The sequence below is a fragment of the Phaseolus vulgaris genome, chromosome 6 (assembly GCF_000499845.2).
Source record: "Phaseolus vulgaris cultivar G19833 chromosome 6, P. vulgaris v2.0, whole genome shotgun sequence".
NCBI classification, from domain to species: domain Eukaryota; kingdom Viridiplantae; phylum Streptophyta; class Magnoliopsida; order Fabales; family Fabaceae; genus Phaseolus; species Phaseolus vulgaris.
The window spans coordinates 28,602,894-28,622,406 of NC_023754.2; the positions used below are offsets into that span (position 1 = coordinate 28,602,894).

The 19,513-nt window shown below is 29.9% G+C and overlaps 2 protein-coding genes across 2 annotated transcripts; both read right to left on the reverse strand.

Moving 5' to 3' along the window:
- Positions 1 to 4,369: 4,369 nt before the first annotated feature.
- LOC137833181 (3-ketoacyl-CoA synthase 15-like) lies at positions 4,370 to 7,138 on the reverse strand. Its single transcript, XM_068641540.1, has 3 exons — positions 6,324 to 7,138; positions 5,476 to 6,060; positions 4,370 to 5,090 (listed from the first exon to the last, which is right to left on the reverse strand). The coding sequence occupies exons 1-3, from the start codon at positions 6,714 to 6,716 to the stop codon at positions 4,539 to 4,541; spliced, it is 1,530 nt and encodes a 509-aa protein (XP_068497641.1). The 5' UTR covers positions 6,717 to 7,138; the 3' UTR covers positions 4,370 to 4,538.
- A 2,741-nt stretch (positions 7,139 to 9,879) lies between these two features.
- LOC137832580 (L-type lectin-domain containing receptor kinase VII.1-like) lies at positions 9,880 to 13,540 on the reverse strand. The gene is made up of 2 exons (XM_068640806.1): positions 11,178 to 13,540; positions 9,880 to 10,491 (listed from the first exon to the last, which is right to left on the reverse strand). The coding sequence occupies exons 1-2, from the start codon at positions 13,225 to 13,227 to the stop codon at positions 10,463 to 10,465; spliced, it is 2,079 nt and encodes a 692-aa protein (XP_068496907.1). The 5' UTR covers positions 13,228 to 13,540; the 3' UTR covers positions 9,880 to 10,462.
- Between the last annotated feature and the right edge of the window lie 5,973 nt (positions 13,541 to 19,513).

Consider the following 19,513-nt stretch of genomic DNA (forward strand, 5'->3'; position numbering starts at 1 on the left):
AATGCCTTTTCATCCATCTCATCCCACTGCTCCTCCGTCATAGTGGTTGGTCTCATCATTTTACCTGCCAGAACTTTCTTTAAACCATTCTGGGTGAGAACAGCTAGCATCTGGACTCGTCAGATAGCAAAACTGATTTTACCATCAAATTTCTCAATATCCAATTTCGACATTATTGAACAATAGATCCTGGTTGAATTATCGAAAATCTCTGATACCAATTTGTAGGGAGCGTGATAATTTCAACCAAAGATTATGAGAAATTAAAAAAACAAGTAAAGTGAGAATGATACCAGAATTTTTAGGTGGAAAACCCCTTTAAATAGAGCTAAAAAAACCACCGGCGAGAGAGCCAAAACTTCCACTATAATGGTACTGGGAGTACAATGAATTCCTCTCAGGCTAATGATAAATAGCCCCAAATCAAAATTCTCTCTATATGGGTTAAACACTTACACCCAAAAGCAGAAATAGAGAGTATAGGAAAAGAGAGAGGAAACAAGTGTGTGTTGCTTGTTTGTAGTGTGTTACATTGCTTGAAGGAAGCCACTATATATAGTGGTTATAGGAGACAACAATAATAAATACAATTAATGGTAATTAACCTCCCATTTATGCCAAGATAACCGTAAAGGTGAGTCATAAACCCACAAAATAAAAATCAATTTAAAAAAATAATAATAATTAGTTGTTATATTAACTAAATTAGAGATCATTTTAAAAATTAAAAAAAATAGTTTTTAAATTAGTTTTTATTATTGTTAAATGATTTATAAATTGGTATCTAATTAGGAACTAAAGTTTTAACTCCCAATTATTTAGTTTCTAAATTTGGTAGCAAAAACTTGGTTGTTAATTAGATATCAATTTAGAAACAAAAAATTTGTTAGTTTCTAAAATTATTTCTAATTTAGTCACTATAACAATTAATTATTTTTAGTCACTAAAAATTAATTTCTATTGTAGTGAGAAAAATTTATTGATATCTTAAATATAAGATTTAATTTTAATAGGATGTTGCACTCAAATTACATTAAAGAAACCTATAATTTGAAAAACACGTTTTTTTAAACAAAAATACTTTCAAAATGTTAAAAGAAATACTTGTTTATATCTCACTGGTATAGGAAAATATTTTTCTATAACTTCGCATTTTAAAGATTAAAATGTCAATATTTTGTGAGATCTTACATATTTAATAAAAAAATTATCATAACAATAAAATTTTTAAAAATATTGTAAAATCTTAAAATAAAATATTGCAATAAAAGTATTCTAAATAATTTTGTTAATCTAACTCATTTAAATTTGTCTTCTACAGCTAAAATCAAATTAAAAGGTAATCTAAAAGTGATTTCCCACTTAACATTAAAAATACAAAAAAAATATGTTATCTTTGATAATTTAAAAAGAAGTATGTTTTTGAAACAAAAAAAAATTACTTTTATCATGTTAAAACTAAAATTTGAACACAAAAACTCTTATTTATTATTTTTTCATGGATACGAGAATCAGATGCACTGTCTAAAAATTAGAGTTGTATATCAATTATATATTATATATTAGTTTTAAAATTTTTCAATAAGCATTAGAGTTGTATATTGATAAATTATAATTAAAAATAATATAAAAATATTAAAGGAGGTCGTCCAGATTCAAACAAAGACAGCCTATATTTAGATGAAAATAATGCAACGTTTTGATGAGTTCAATAATTCAAAACATATAGCAATTTCTGTCGGGCTAGAAGGTGTAATTTGTTTGGTGCATTTGTATCTACATGAGGAAATAATCAACAAAATTAAGAATGCCAATTATGTCACCATTGTCACACTCTGCTTCAATGAGATCCACAAGATATATTATTTAGTGTTTGCTGTAACACTCTATTTAATAATATATCAAAGTATATATATAACACACACAAAAACAAAATCTACAAAATTTTAATTTCATTAAAAATGGTAAAATAAAAGAAAATTGAATAGAACAAAGCGTTCTGATATATATCCATTCACAGGTGCCCACGGTTCTAATTATTCCAATTTTTTCAGGTCTTTTAAAATTTAGATTAGGACGAAGGGATGGTTGTTTAGGGTTTCAGATGATATTAGTAAAATAATCAGTCAATAATTGTGTTTTATATTCAAAACCTAACCGCACATTTATCATAAGAGGGACTGATCACATTAATTAACTCATGTTAGTAACTAATTACTTGCAGTTGAAAAATTGAAGTTGGGTATCATACAATGATTTAAAGTGATAATAATATTGATTTTGAGGGTGTGGGTAACACTAGAGATGTTTTAATAAAGACATTCTTAAAAGTAGTTTTTCTTGCATTTTAGTTTTAGAATAAAGATTATACAACAATTGGAGAGTTTAATTCATTTAAAATTAAATTGCTTTTGTTGATTTTAAATATAGGTTAAGTTACCGAACATATCATTTAAGTTTTAAGTACCAATAATGTAATGTAAAACAAAAATAAAATTAGTTCAATGAATCTTCATAGCGTTGAAGACAATGCATTACTTTAAGTAATAATGAGATGTTACTTTCAGTGGTAACTACTTTTTATCCGACATAATCACATTGTCATCAGTTATAAATGCTCTCCATCAATAGTAATTACTATATAATCTAAATATGTGTGTAACAATTATTTAATTAATAAAATATATTGTTTTTTTTGTTTTTTTATATAGTCTTACATTACAGGTTGAAATCTTGGAGTGTGATCACACTTCAACTTCAACTGAGGATACATGTTATTTTTATTTTTAATTTTTTCATGTGCTGAAGAAATATTGTAATTAATAATAAGTGTATAAAAATTGTTTCATTAATAAAATATATCATTTTTTTTATGTATAGTCTCATGTATGAGTTGTGTCTTGACGATGTTGAAGATCTCAAATCAATTAAGATAAAGATTTCATAGTATATAATAAGGTGCAAATCATATCTTATAATTTTGTTTTACAAAATTGAGTTACGCTTATCATTCACTTTCTAATATTGTGGACACTCCTACTATGCCTACTATGATTTGTATGGATAAAATGCTGATAAATTCTTCCTGCACCTCCATTGTTTCTTCCTCCACCTCTTTATAATTTTGAAAAGTCAAATATATCCTTAACAATATACAAGATTAACCAATTCAGATACATTTATATTTATTTATTTTGAATAACTTATACAATCAGATAATTTATACCGGATCTAAGGTTGTATATCTGATTGTACAAACCAATTTAATTTTATTATTTACAAATTGATTTGTACAATCCAATATACAAGTTAGGTGATTGTGGTATTGAAAATAAAATAAAAAGATGTCTGAATTGGCCAACCTCATATAATGTCAATAATATATTTGATTTTTTAAATTATATGAAGATGCATGAAGGAACAATGGATGTGCAGGAAAAATTGCCTAAAATGGCAGACTCTAACGATAAGCCCATGATAAGAAAGCCCCTACGTGTAATATATCAATTATTTCATATTAAGATTTATTTCATGAATTTTTCTTTACTGTATAAAGATGAAAACTTTAAAAATAGTGTTTTGGATTTGGTTGCTTCATATTGTGGTTTAAGTCTAAATGGATTCAGTATTGAGGGATAATAAAAATTAAAAGTTCACGTAATATATTTATTGGGAAACTGTTGAAATTTGGAGACTTAAATTTACATTTTACTACTATGTTAAAACTATGTTTGAATTTATTTTTGGAAACATCAAACAACATTGACATTTCCATAGCATAGCATTATGCTTAATTAATAGATCGTTTATCGATCATTGTAATGGTTATTACATCATAATGTCACATTTCAACAACGTTAGTTATTATTTGATAGTGTTGGAAATAAACATGTCAACTATATCTGAACCCACACTATCCTAAAAAATTAATGAAAATCCAAATAAAAAATATTTTCAACATAAAAGGTGCAATGCATGGTTTATTGCTAATTATGATATAAAGTTACAAGATTTTACTTTATTTTTGTTATCAATCATGTGGATGAATTCATAAAGTATGGATTTACCTAAAGATGTCACTAATCAATTATCCTCCTTTATTTGAGTTCTCAACATCTATTTAAATCTATCGGATTTATAAACTCACATAATCTTATATGTGTATTGATTACCGTGTTTATTTTAAAGATAAGAGGATATTATATATGATAGATACATATTTAAAAATCTAATTTTTTTAAAAATATAATAATATATAATTGTAATTATTCAAATATAAATTAAAATCACATTTATTAGATGTTGTTGAAATAAATAAAAAAATTAATGATCTTTTTCAGCTTTATAGGTAAGTACTTCATGTGAAGTATCCACAATATCAGATATGGATTAATATTGGATATAAACACACAACAGAAATTGAAGTATGGTTGCTTCAGAGATTTTATTTATTTAACTTATGTTTTTATCCATTGTTCATAATATGGATCTAAGGTTGTTGGATAGAAGCATGCATGCAATAAAGCTATGTGTGTAGTTCAGCCTTCATCCTCAATCCAAGGACTGTGCTTGGGTTTTCTAACATTCCTAAGGGCCTTCCAAACAACACTGTTACACATGAACCCTGCCCCACAAGCTATTTGGCAAACCCGATCACCCCTTTTGATCCTTGAGTTGAACTCAAGGTAAGCCAGTTCATACCAAGTACTGCTGCTTGATGTGTTGCCAAATCGCTCCAATGTCTTCCTTGATGCTTCCATGTACTCCTCTGTGAGCTCCAAGTTCTTTTGAATCTCATCCAGCACTTTCTTGCTCGTTGCCAGAATGCACATGTGCTCGAATGCCAGCTTGTAATCCGGAATGTATGGCTTTGCTTTCTTTTTCTTCAAGATCAAGTTGGTGAAGAAGTGAAACTGCTCTGAAACAGGTAGCACTAGTGGCCCTAGTGTGGTTATGTTGGCTTTTAGTGCATGGCCTCCAACCTCTATGATATCTTTGCTCACACAAAGCCCCTTCCTCCCTTCACTATCTTCCCTTTGATGTATGCTTTTGTAGCTTCTATTGTCCATCCCTTTGTGAGTTCGAACCAGCTGCCACATGCCAAAGCAATAAAATAGATATCCTAAAACTTATCTTACAGAAAATAAAAGTTATCATGTCATTATAATGCAAAGGAACAGAGTAGAAGTTATCTGAAGGGAAAAGTTTTAGATTAGTTCTTTATCAGTTTTTATTCCTGTCAGAATTAGAGTTTCACCCCAATAGCTTAACATTTAGTACAAATTTTTATCATGTTGATTATCAAAATCAAACTTGATAGAAAAACAATACCAAAGAGTAATAATTACATATGAGATTTGTCAAGTGTAACTACTCTTGAATCAGACTATTCTGTAAGCTTAACTCATTTAAAGTCATTAGTTAGTATTGTGTTATTATTTTACTAAATAGATATCCTGAGTTTGGAAGAGATACCTGTTTGAGTTCATACTTGGCGCGCCATTTATCTAGGCGGAAATTTGAGAGCATTATGGCTGCAGCCCCCATTCTGAAGAAGCAATTGGGAAGCTGCATTTCAATGTCATTGCCAGTGTACCAGGTAGAGCTCACAGCTTCTGTGCTAACTACAAGTGCATAAGTTCTTGGATAGGCATCCAGAAGGTCTTTAGCAAGATCAATAGCTGTGATTCCAGCACCACAACCCATCCCACCAAGGTTAAAGCTGTGGATGTCATGCCTAAGCTTGAAATGATTCACTATCATTGAGGAGAGTGATGGGGTGGTGTTTAGTATTCCACAGTTTACTATCAGGATTGTGATGTCCTTGGCTTTTACTTTTGTGGCAGCAAGAAGGTCATTAATTGCCCCAAACATCACCATTGATACCTCTTCTCTGCCATCTTTCAGTGAGTTTCTGTAACCAGGGCGAAAGACTCCTTTTGGCAGGTAGGTCTCATCACCCATTCCAGATTTCTTAAGAACTCGTTCTTGAAACTCAGTAGTAGCATCATTGAAATTCCCAGACTTTTTTGCTAGCTCAATAAACTCAGCCTTTGAGATCTGCATAAATATCCATTATTAAATACATCTAAAGGTTGAATGTATAAAAAACAGGCTTACCCCCTCAAGCATCAAAATTGGAGTTTCAACTCAGTAATTAGTGAAAGAAAGAAGATTTACATTAAAGCTCAATATGGATTAGCAACGTAACAGCAAAAATCACTCAAGTAAAAGTATCTAAGTTTGGCATTAAAAGTTAAAACTCACACACTCTCTTGGTGTGTGAGGTGTGACTACTAATTAAGAAAAGCTGAGTTTTTAACCTTGTATTCATTTGAGGGACGAAAGCATGAGAAATCAAGCAAATAGGTAGAGCCGGGTGTGAAGTCAATGTAAAAATACAGCAGTATGAACAAAAGGGCTGATATAAATAGAATATCAATGAGACCATATTTGTCATAGAGATCGTGCCAAGTGAAGTTTCCAATACGAGCAACAAAGCCTGCAAGCAGAGGTGGTGCCAGCAATAAGTACAAGCGATGGCTAATGAGGTAGCCATAACCCAATTTCACATATTTTAGATTAACTGAACTAAGAAAATCTGGCAGCCTAGGCCGTACTCTCACAGAGAAAGAAATAGAGCCTGCATTTGGGCCAGAGTTCTCAACACCTCTCTGCACAATCTCAGTAGAAAAATCTTCACTTTCTTTTGACATGGGGGAGGAATTATGTTACAATAAGATGATGTGTTGGTTGAAGAAAAAAGTGGTGGGAAAAAACAGGAGGGGCATGCTCACAGTGAATTGAAGTGCAAAAGTGGATAGAAAAATATTAGACACAAAGAAGCTTGATGGGATATAAATATATAGGAACAGTTTCCTCTCTTAGCACCCTTTGGTTGGAGAAACACAGACTAGTTGGCATGGTAAATGATGCTAAGGATTTTACGGAGAATGCAAACTGAATAGGCACATTGTGCATGAATGCGTTTGAGCAGCAGATTTACAGCACCATTGAAATTGTATGCAAGACGAGCATGTAAATTTCCACCATCTTTTTGAATATTTAAAATTCCATTAATCAACTTGGGAGCAGCATAAACATGCTGCACTATATTTAATATTGTTTCAGCTAAAACATTTCATTCACTTTCTATGACTTGCCTTATATGAAGGAGGAAGAAATGAACAATTGAATACTTTTAAAAGAATCTGGTTTACACTTATTAATGAATATGTGAGACAATTCAAAATGGAGAAAAAACCGTGTTACATTAATAACGTGTCCTTTTTGTGAAGATAAGGATTAAAACAAATTAATACTGTTTGTTGTGTTGATGATATACGTAATTCAGTGGCTAAAAAAGTTCAGTCATTGGTTGTGATTTAATCCTACGTTTTGAAATGTGAGAGATAACAAACAAAAGAAGTGAAGTTTTAAGTATAAGACCAATGAGCAGAGAAACAAGAGCCCAAAATGCCATAGATTAAAAATAATGCAGCATCTTCAATGTTGGAGAAGACAAGAAACTAGATTGCCAATACAAAACACAGTAATGATTTTCGTACAAAAAAATGACCTAATTCATATGTATTTGGTCTTCTGTTTGGATGGAAACTAATGTATATTTGCTAAAAGGCAACAGGATATTGCTTTTCCGTTTGCATGTTGACAATTGATATGAAATATATGTTTTTTACAACATAATAAATATTCATTATTTATTATATAATATAACTTTTGAAGTATATAAATTATATCATAACTTTATATATTATGAAAGGCTCTAATCTCTAGTCGACGTGAGATCTCCAACACACTCCCTCACGCCGAGGCTACCAACTCGTGTGTGGAGATATATGTTATGGGTGGTCCGATAACGGCCCGATAGTGGGTGGCTTGCTAAACCCAACAAATACTCGTTAGGATAGGCTTGAAATGACTCTGATACCATCTTACAAAATAGAACAGAGATGAACAAAAGGGAACAGAGATGAACAAAAGAGTCAACTGAAGACAAAAGATATGAGAATGAATATTTCTTCTTTCTTATTATTCAAATAAAAACAAATTGTCTGAATATATACCAGTAGTACACTCATTCCAGGGTTTAACTAAATAAGGAAATAATCAATATTAAATACTAGAATCATAACACACAAAAATAAAAATAAAGGTTATTCCCTTCTATAAAGAGAAACAACTGATAATTAGAAAGAAAAAAAAAAGACTCTCAGTTAATATTAGGATCATTCTGTAAATATATTTGAAATGAGCAATTCTAAACATGATGTTATATGTTATATTTGAAAAAAAAATTGAAATATAAAATTGTTTTAATATTAAAGCGGGTTAGAAATTAAGAAAATTAAATATATAAATAAAGATAAAAGTAGCAAGAGTAGTTTAGTACGATTGAGAGAAATATATTTTGACCATTTATAGAGATGGGAGAAAGATTCTTTAAAAATATTAACTTTTTTAATTGAGATAATAAGAATGAGAATTTTGTTCTTTAAATTACATATTCGAATCTTTACAATATAAGAATAGATAAAACAAAGTATGCTATAATAATATTTAATTTAAGTTTCTACTTCTCATACCTGTGAAGGAGGATTATTTAATTCATTAAGTAACAAATTAGCTATGTTTGGTATTCAACCTCTTAATTACGTCTTATTTGCATACTCTAATATAATATGTAATTCAACTATAACTTTATCCCATTATAGTATTTCATGCCAAATACACTTCACTTCAATCTGTGTATCTGATCTAAAGAAAATTACTCCTAAAGCAGAAAGCTTTAATGATACCATTAATATAAAAGACATTACTACTATTTGGCTTCAAATCCTTTTCACTTTTTTTTTAGTTCTTACGTTAATGAAAGCGCCCATGGTACTATGAAACAAAGGGCATTTAAGAAAACCAACCCAACCTATTCCTAGGGGCCCTTTGTCTACCTTTTTCTTTCTATTATTTGAGCTCAACAATTTGCCTATGAAAGTGGACAACACCACCTCCATCTAATTTACTCATTTTCTGTAATCTATAAATAAAATTAGTGAGTAGTGCTACTTGTACAAGTTAATTCAATAAATTGCATGCTCCAAAACAATTGATATTTCTAAACATTTTATTAGTGAGAGTGCCATGAAATCATTCAATTTCAGCCCCCAGATAAATCTTTCGAGTATTTTGAAGAAAAAAAAGCAAAAAAGTACTGTTTGGATAATGTCCCACATGAAATGAGAAAGAGAGACGTTGATATTTTCTGGTACGGGTCCACTGGGTTGGAAAATTGGGTCATTCAACTCATAAAAATAATAGCGTGTTGCACCATTTATCTACTTGATTCGTTGGATACCAAGCTATAACATGAAAACATAAAATCCGTCATCTTAATATTTTTTTTTATGGCGTGTTTCCTTAAAAAAATGAGATGAAAGAGGCAAATTTTTATAGTAGACTTTCCCCCAACAATTAATGCACCAGGTGACAGCTGGTACACAATTGTATCCTACCCATAGATATTATGGATGGTAAAGTTTAAAAGTGTGGTCACGGTTGCAATTTCACTGTGATTTGCAAATGAATTGTGACAACTTCAAAAAATTTGATGGTAAGTCTAAAGATGGTGTTCCTTCATTTTTGAATTGGTGTTTTGGAATTTTGGTGAACTTGTGTGGAAGCTCGATGGTGGAAGCCGATAAGGATGATTTCAATAAAGTTATGATTTTCTTAAAGGTGCATAAGAAGTAGAGAGAGTGATTGATTGTGATTGATTGGGTCATATCACTTGATAAAAATGAAAAAGAAGATTACGGTATCTTTTCTAAAGAGTATAGACCAAGGAGTGAGAAAACATACAAATTTGACAGTAATTCACTCATATTTGATCTTAATAATTCTTGAAACCAAGCATCTCAATATTTAGGAGAGAGGACTCAACATTTTGGATCCAAAATTTGAAAATTCAAAATAAAATTCTCCAATGAGAAGGTGTCATGCTTTCCGTTGAGCTCACACCTTCTATGTTAAATCTTCTCCACTTCTAGGTTATCATGTGGACGTCCATGTACTCCATGCCAAAGAAATTTTTGTCCTCTAATATACCCTAAACGTTTTAGGATTACATTGGGCTCAAAGAAGCCAATTGTTACCTTACCTAGTCACTTTTAACCCTAACTAGACTTATTCTACCATTGGTCCAAATACAAGTCCAAAATCTATGTTACTTGGCTCAAATATTTGGTCCAATTATTTTATGTTACTAGGCTCAATACATAATCCATGAAATCTTAAACAACTTTATACAATTTATTTAAGCTAAGGCTTGACCCAAACATAATGTTTACTAGTCAACAACAACTAGTCTTCTTGTGTTCTTCTGACCAAAACTCTAGTTTATATTTTGATGAGTTTGAGGTTTTCTTGAATATATTTGTACCTTCCTTCATTCTAGAGTTGTCATCTCGAATGGACCTACAAAAATAAACAAGCCCAATTAAACTTATATTTGTAAATAAATCCATAAACAACATAAACTTATATTTGTAAATAAATCCATAAACAACATTTAGGTCTTCATGCTCATTATTAGATGGTTGTATGTGGCTGGGGCTTGGCATCATTTAAGATCACTACATTCTTGTGATTTTGAGTTCTCATCTTACTTGTGAAAATACTAAGATTTTTGGTGATGTCAATATAGCTTTGCTTATTGGGTGCAGACTCAGCAACTGCTGCCAAATTCCCACCTAACCATAATCATGTGATGGAAAAAATCAAAGTTCTTATTTGCTTCCTTACGTTAACCAAAAAGCCAAAAGGTCTTATGACAGCTTTTGAGAAAATAACTGACAGATTCCTTCTACAATAGTGTCATGAATTGTAAAATCAGGATAGAGTTTGGTTTGGCCTAGAGTTGCGTCAGAGTATAAACTTATACTGATATATAATAGATGTATGTAATGAAGCATATATCAGATCAAAATCTAAAATGGTACATTCTGTACAAATAAAAAATTCAAAACTAACAAAATTGGACTCTGTATGATTGTATTGTAAAAAAACCAACTCCTGCTGCCAGAAAATGAATCCTATGTTTGATACAACAATGAACTAATGAACAAATCCTGTGTTGTGATTCATGACACGGATTCACCTACCCTCAACAACAGATTCGGACCAAGTAAGAGATATTGAGGAAGAGATGCGAATATCTTGAAAAGTTGGGTGTGAGGCAAAGCTAAAGTATTGGGAATACTCAGACAATATATCCCTTGATTTCAACTGTTGGAGCAAATAACTATCCATATTCTCAATTTCTGAATCATCGACCTCTTTCTTCCCCTCTAGAACATTCACCACTTGTCTCATTGTGGGCCTGGCCTTTGGTTCAGGGTAGGCACACAACAAACCCAAGTGCATTAACCTCTCCACCTCTTGCTCACTGAACTCTCCCTTGGCCCTTAATCTTTCATCAAGTGCAAAAACAATTTGCCCTTGTACCATTAGTTGCCAAACCCACTCCACCAAACCTACCTTACCTTCTTCTAGAGGTCTCCTTCCACACAAAACCTCTAGAATCAAGATACCAAACATGTAAACATCTGTCTGAGTGGAAGCTCTTCCAGTCTTGAACATTTCGGGAGCCATGTACCCCACTGTTCCAACCAATTTGGTGGTGCTAGCAACTTGACCATGGCTGTGCATTCTGGCTAACCCGAAATCCCCAAGCTTTCCGTTCATATCCTTATCAAGCAAAACATTGCTGGCCTTAATGTCCCTGTGCACAACCTTAGCTTCCCACCCCTCATGCAAGTACAAAACTGCAAAAGCCACATCTTTGATGATCCTTATCCTGTCTTCATAACTCAACATCTTCCTCTCATCACAATCAAACACCCTCTTGTCCAAGCTACCGTTTTCCATGTAGTCATAGACTAAGAAGAAAACCCCAACATCTTTCTTGCCCCAACCTCTCAACCCCACCAAATTCCTTTGCTTCAGTCTTCCAAGGCTTGAAACTTCAGCAAGAAATTCTCGCACGCCATCATTTTCATGAGAAATGCGCTTCACAGCAATCTCCACCCCTCCTCTTAGAACACCCTTGTAGACTTTCCCATTCCCACCAACCCCAATCACATTCTCCTCAGAGAACCCCTTTGTTGCTGCCTCAATTTCTTCATACGCCATTCTGTGTGGCCAATACTCCAACTCCCAATCTTCCATTTCCTGCCTCTTCCTCTCTCTCCTACGCTTCCACTGAATCAAGAACAGTGCCAACAATACCAAGACACAAATAACCAAGAAAACTCCAACAGTAAACCCTGCAACAAACCCCTTGGACTTAAAAATTGAATCTTTTGGAAGAACAAAAGATGGTAACCCAGTAGTAATAAGTTCATCACTCAACGAAATATTATCATTGCTGAAACTCCACCCCAAAATCTTGTGACTCTGAACTAATTGACCAGTGGCACTAGTAAACCCAACGAACATTTCATCCTCAAAAACCTCAGATAAGTTGAGAGAAACATTCAACAAAGGCCTACTAGGCCTTTTCATACCAACCGGTGCCATGGTAACATTCATCCAAGAATCTTCATAGTCAATCCAAACTTGGTAATTCTCACCGTTGTTAAGCGTCAACTCCTTAAAGGACTTGTCACCATCATCTTGCCAATACCCAGAATCATTGGAAACAAAAGACTTGAGAGAGTTTATGTCAATCCCCACATGATTGGCGTTGAAGTCATCGAACTCTTGGTTCATGAACACGTCGAACTCAACACCAAGCACATGGTTGCTTGAGTTTCCGTTGTTGGTGAGGTTGAAAAGACCAAGGTGTTGTGCAGAACTTGTGCCTTGGATGCCCGTGACAGGTGTAAAGATGAAAACCAAGCCATGCCCTGGAAGAGTGTCTTCATAAGGTGCCATGGCAAAGATGAAAGAGGTGGAGAAAGGGTACACAAAAGAAGAGTTTGGTCTCTTGGTGGGAATTTTTTCCCTGTACAAGGCACGACCGATGGAGAAAGTTTGATGGTGTGTCAGTGTTAGAATTCGAGAATCAATGGTGGCGTTTCCAAAGAGCAATACTTCAGAGGAGTTGAAGCCATTAAAGACGAAATCAATGGCACATGTGAAGTTGAAAAAGAGAAGAATCAGTAGAAGTGGTGGAAGAGGGGATGTGTGTTTCTGCTGGTGTCTGATCATGTTTTCAGCATGAAGAAGCAGAGGCCTGTGTCATGAATGGAAGGAGAAGAATGGTTAGGTACAAAAGATGAAAGGGTTTGAACACTTAAACTGAAGCAGGGACATGTGTGAGAGAGAGAACACCTTGAGAATGTATGAAAACATCGGATTGGATGAAAGATGGTGGCATTGGAAAATTCTGAAGTCAACCATTTGAACTCATTGATTACAACATTTAGTAGTTAATTAAAGGAAAATGTTATTAGTTTTGACAAAAGACATCAAAGAAATTATCTCAGCTATTATATGAACCAAGAATAAATCCAAAATCTTCTACTTCTAAAGATATGATTACTCTATATTCATATATTTCAAACTTATGACTGCAACAGTGTTAAAACTGAAGAAGTAATCCAAATTCTCTTCTTTAGACAAAATCAAACGAAAGACTTATGCCAACGTCATCTTCATCATAAGTGGTATTCATAATAGGTTTTAAATTAAAATTAACTTATTTCAATTAAACGTGTTATGGTTTTATAAATAAGAATTATATGTGTCCAAAGAAAAGAAGATTTTGCAGAAGGTATTTATAGATTTAACTCGTACATATTTCAGACATCCCATGAGAAAATGAACGAATGGAAAAGAAAATAATTATATTAAAAAAGTGAAAAAAATGAAAATAAACAAAAGATAAAATAATTTAATTTAATATTAATATTTTATTTATTCTTTAAAATTATTTATTGTTGTGATAAAAAAATATCCATGATTAATTATAATAAGATCAATTATAAGTATTTTATAATTAAATATATTTGTAATTTTCTCTAAAATTACATAAACAATAAATTTTTAATTAATCCAAAGTATTAAAAATTTAAAACATGATCCGTTTCAAATAAAAAAGAGTAGAGCCAATTAATAATTAATAAAAAGTGTGTATTAATGTCTATTAAATAATGTTAGGAGTGAGTAGAGAAGTTGGTGGTGATTCTCTGTCCTATTCATACCACCAATTTATGAATGTCTCCTTCTATGGCGGTCATTTTCTCACCGTACAATAACATAAAAAGTTTCTGTATTATTATTATATTAGGATATCCTATTATATAAATATAAATGAATTAAAAGTTATTTTATAAAAATGTAATAATCTCATATTTGTTATAAACTTTGAAATGTAGTATTCCCACATTCCGTACAACCTTTGAAATTCATACTTTTCAAGAAAGTTGTAACTTCCATTTTTATTATTATGTTTTACTCCTACTTAAAGAAAGTTATGTTTAAGAAGCTTCCACTTTTATTTATTTTTTTCATCTAAATTATTTCAAATATCATTTTACAAAATATTTTTAAATCTAATATAAGGGTTGTTTGCTGATATCTCTATTCAATATAAGATTATTTATAAAAATATTAAATATAATTATTTATGCTTTTAGATGTAATTGACAGTAGTTATAATACATTATTGAATATGTAATATAACAATTTGAAATAAACATTGGTTAAGAACTAAAAATAATATAAAGAGAATTTCAGTGTATAAGGTAAATATGTAAAATAGAAAGGTATGATTAAAACAAAGTTGCTTATCTAAGACATTTTTTTGTCAGATTTTTTTTCAAATTATTGTTTAAATCTTTCTCCAACTTAAAATCTATGGTATAAAATCATCCTTTTTCTTCCGCATTATTGATCAAATATCTTTAAATCACTTGTTAAATATTCATATCGACTATAAATTATAACCTTTCATTACATATAAGTGGGTGCAATTATCAACCTTATAAATTGGTTTTATGGGATTGAGTTAAGCTTAAGTACACTTCATAATATAGTATCAAAGTTATTTAAAACCTATCTAATCAATGTATTAAAGATTTACCATTTTCAAAAATAAACAAAAGGAAAAATTACAACATAATTCATTATACACCAAATGTGAACTAAGAAAAGGAAAAATGATAGTTTAATATATAAAGGAAAAAGTGTCCACCTACTTTCTTGACTGCCTGAAAAATAGAATTAATGCTTCTTGAAATAAAATTCAAACTGTATACTGCTGCGAAAAATGTCAATCATCTAAATTCTTCTTTATTCAAAAAAAAAAATTATTTAAATTTTTTTTTTACACTTTATTTTACTGAATAATATTGTTTTGATCTTAATAATATTGATAGAAACAATAATTATATTTAAAGTATTATCTATTTTAAAGATCAATATTTTATCATATTGTATCCTAAATTATTTTTGTTGGTATCATTATAATTATCAAACTCAGATACAGTGTTGTTGCCAATTTCTTGAAACACTCTCTGTTTATCCTTTTTTCACCGACATCAATAACTGGTATAAGCCATTTTTTATATATATAAGAAACTTCCACGCTTGCACACTCTTCAATTCAATCTTCACTTCTTATTCTCACTTTAATCCATTTTAGGATTCCTTTTCACAATAATAATAATTATAATATATTTAAATAAACTACCCTCACAATTTTATTAAACTTTTCTTTAAACGTGGCTTTTATTTCTTTAAGTAGATTTTTCAAAACACCTTAACCTGACTAATCAAACAAAATTAGATCAATGATGTTAGGTAAGATGTCTAATCTATTTTCATTTTTCTGTATTATCAATAAACAAGAATGGGCCATGGTTGCAATAAATACATTGGTATGTCTTTACTAACTCAGATTAAACTTTAATTACTAAAGTTTAAACTATTTTTATTACTATCATTTATGTTATGAAATCACTACTGCCATAAAGATATCATGGACCATTAACTACACTAAAATAATTATATGTTATTTGGTTGATACATTTCATGATACATTGTTAATCAATTTTAATAATTTTTCTATTAAGTAATGCATTGTTTGGTATATTATATAAGAACTAAATATAGAAGGAGAAAGATAATGAAATTAAGAAATGAGGTAGGTTAAGAAGAGTTGAAATAGCCAGAAATATTTTAATCAAACATTCGTTATTTTTTTACTCGTATTTTTTTTTCTATTGAATGCAAATAAAAAAATGTAAATAAAATATTCCGTTGACTTTGTGTTTGTGTATGAATGTTAGCTAAAATTTCGTCAACCTTTTCGTTTCTTTTTATTCTTTCCCTGGTGAATGTGATGTTCATTCAGAGTATGAATTTGACCGAATATGATGCATATCTAAGTTTGTTCTCCACGTTTTATTTTATAATTAGATTTGACGAATAATTTAATTTTTTATAAATTATAAGAAAGTTTAAAATACGAACGAAAACATATGTATACAAGTGTATTCTTATTTTAATTATATAAAAAATTATAATTTTATTCTTATTTTTATGAGTACTTAATTAAAAATTAAAAAATGGTACATTTTAATATATAAAAATAAATTTATAAAAATAGTATTAAAAAATATCTACTCGTTATTTGTAGGAAAACAGAAGTTATTTAATTATTTTGAAATAAAAAAACTCAATTATTTATTTTATAAAATAAATAAATAAATAATTTTGTATTTATTAAAAAATAAAATTATCTAATTAAAAGAAAGTTATAAAATAAAATATATTTTTATATATACTAATGAAAACACCTATCCTCCTACACGCATGTGTGTCTATTTTTTTATGATAATAAAAGATAGAAATGTTATTAAATTATAAAATTTTGAAAAAATAAACATGAAAATAAATATTTTTTTATTAATTTTATTGAGGATAGATTTTATTTATTTGATATGTATTTTTTTATTATTGGTATTTATTTAATTTAAAAATAGTTAATGATAATAATTTGTATAAAAAAAGAGAATTCCTTCATTAATGTTATAAAATACCATTCACGTCAGAAAATTACTGGGCTCGAACATCTTTCTGTAGCCTGTTTTAGGACTTTTTTTTTTTTCACCTTCATAGGTTCTTTTGCCAATTTCTTATAAAACGTGAAAATACTTTTTTTTTTTTTTTTTTATCTTTATAAAGTAGTTTTGGATTACGTAATATAGACACGCATTTGAAAAAATACTTTCGGATTATATAATCTATAAGCTAAAAAAGACTTACGAATTACATAATCTGAAAACTAATCATGCATCTGAAAAAAGACTTACAGATTATGTAATCGGGAAGCTAATTACGAATTTGAAAAAAGATTTCCAGATTATATAATCTAAAATATTACAGAGGGTTATTTTGGAAATATGAAAATTTATGAAGGTGATAGAAGGATATATGGATGTGCAGGAAGAAACAGTCCTGTTTTAGTTGTCTAAGGCCCAGTTTGTTTGTAATAATTTTCCTATTCATTATTTGAAAAATATACAAATTGAAGGCTTTGACTTTCTGCAGCTCCTCGATTTCTAAATCTGCACCCCCACAATTGGATAAAGTGATCGAAAGGCTTTGACTTCTTTGCCACCATTGTCACATTGTTGCACCATGACCAGTTGCAGAAAAAGAACAGAAGGAGAATATTGTAGTTAGAAGAAGAGAAAAAAAAATATCGTTGCTGAATTTTCTTTCGATAACACATTTTTTATGTTCCTGAAAATTTATTTTGAAAAATGTGTTATACAAGGAATAATGTATATTCTGGAAAATTTGGTCTATATATTTTATATTTACACATCTTGTTCCATAATATATTTTATATATTTTGAAATTTTCATTTTGGAAATTTTATTTGAAAATGTATTTCATGAATTCTGCAAGTTGTGTTCCAGAAAAAAATTACAGTTAATCCGAAAGTCATTTTAAAGAAGGATAAAATAGTTATTTTGAAATTTTGGGAGGTGAAAGTTCAAAAAGGGAGGATGCAGGAAGTAAAATCCGAAATGGAATTCTGTATTCCAAGGCCCATTGTTCTTATAGCTGCTGTGTTGTGCTGAGCCCATTTCATTTGAATTAAATGTCAACCTTAAAGACAGCTTGGGATTCATCATCCATAGCTGTCATCACAACCCTAAATTTCTTTAATTCTAAGTTTAATATTAAACAGGCACGGGATTACTGTATCCATCAATAAAATTACAAGAATACAATTATTCCAGATTATTTATGGTTGAAGAAAGGTATTATTAACCGTATTTATTAATTTAAAAAATAGTAGAGTGTTTGTTTTCCGTTTAAAAAAATTGTTTTGCACTCAAACCAATTACAAAACGCGATTTGCTGAACCGGTTGTTAGTTTTACTCAATATAGGAATAGGGTTATGATTAGACATGAAAAGAAACATAGTTGGAATTTGTATAATTTGATTTGATTATGGTGTAAGAAAGAGGCTTAGGTGTTGCTTTCGAAATGGGTTGCGTCTTTTTCTTATTCTCCTTCACGTCTTCAAAGAAAACAAGTATTTGACTTAAAAAACAAATTCCAATTAATGGTTGTTATGACAAAGACTAAGCATGCATAGAAAAATGTTAATTATTTGTCCTTTTATAGGATCATTCAGATTTTCTTTTTGCTTAGTAAATGCAAAACTCTATTTAAAGATAAACAAGGTTTATATAACGTATTAATGTGCTCCTTCGTTGCTACATTAATCTCGTGAAATTTTAAATTATCACGTGCAATTGTTCTAAATATACCTTATATACCATCGAGTCCATGCTTAAAAAGATGCTTAAAAAAATCGTATATATATATATTTATATCTTAAACAAGTTTTAATTTGGGTAAAACTTGTTTAATCTGTGGGTAATGTGGACTGAATTTTAAATTTTTAAATTCAATTTTTAACTTAAAAGTACATGTTATTTAATATTCCGCAGGCTTTTATGCAAACAAGTCACTTTAAAGATAGATATATTTGTAATCGTTCACCTTGTTATTAAATACTTATCCTTATCTAAACCAAATAGAAAAAATTAAATGTTATTGTACTTGTTGAATCTTAGTTTAACATAGAATTCAAACCAAACCCATGTTTTTTAATTTTATTTTGGATTATTATTAAGCTTTTTATTATTATAAAATTGTAAATTATTTTAAAATATATATAATAAAAATATCAAATAAATATATATTGTAATTTTAATTTGATGAATTAACCCTTTCGTTCATGAATAACTATTAACATGATTTTCGTGATTAACCTTCTGACACTATGTATAATTTTGCCTACAATTCTTCTTTTGATTTTATCTTTAGTGATATTTAATTAATGTAATTATTTTAGATGTTTAATTAATGTAATTATTTGAGATTAAGGAAGTCTCGAACCCGAATAATACAAAATTAAATAAATAATTTAACTTTAAAATATTGATTCGGATAATATTCTACTTT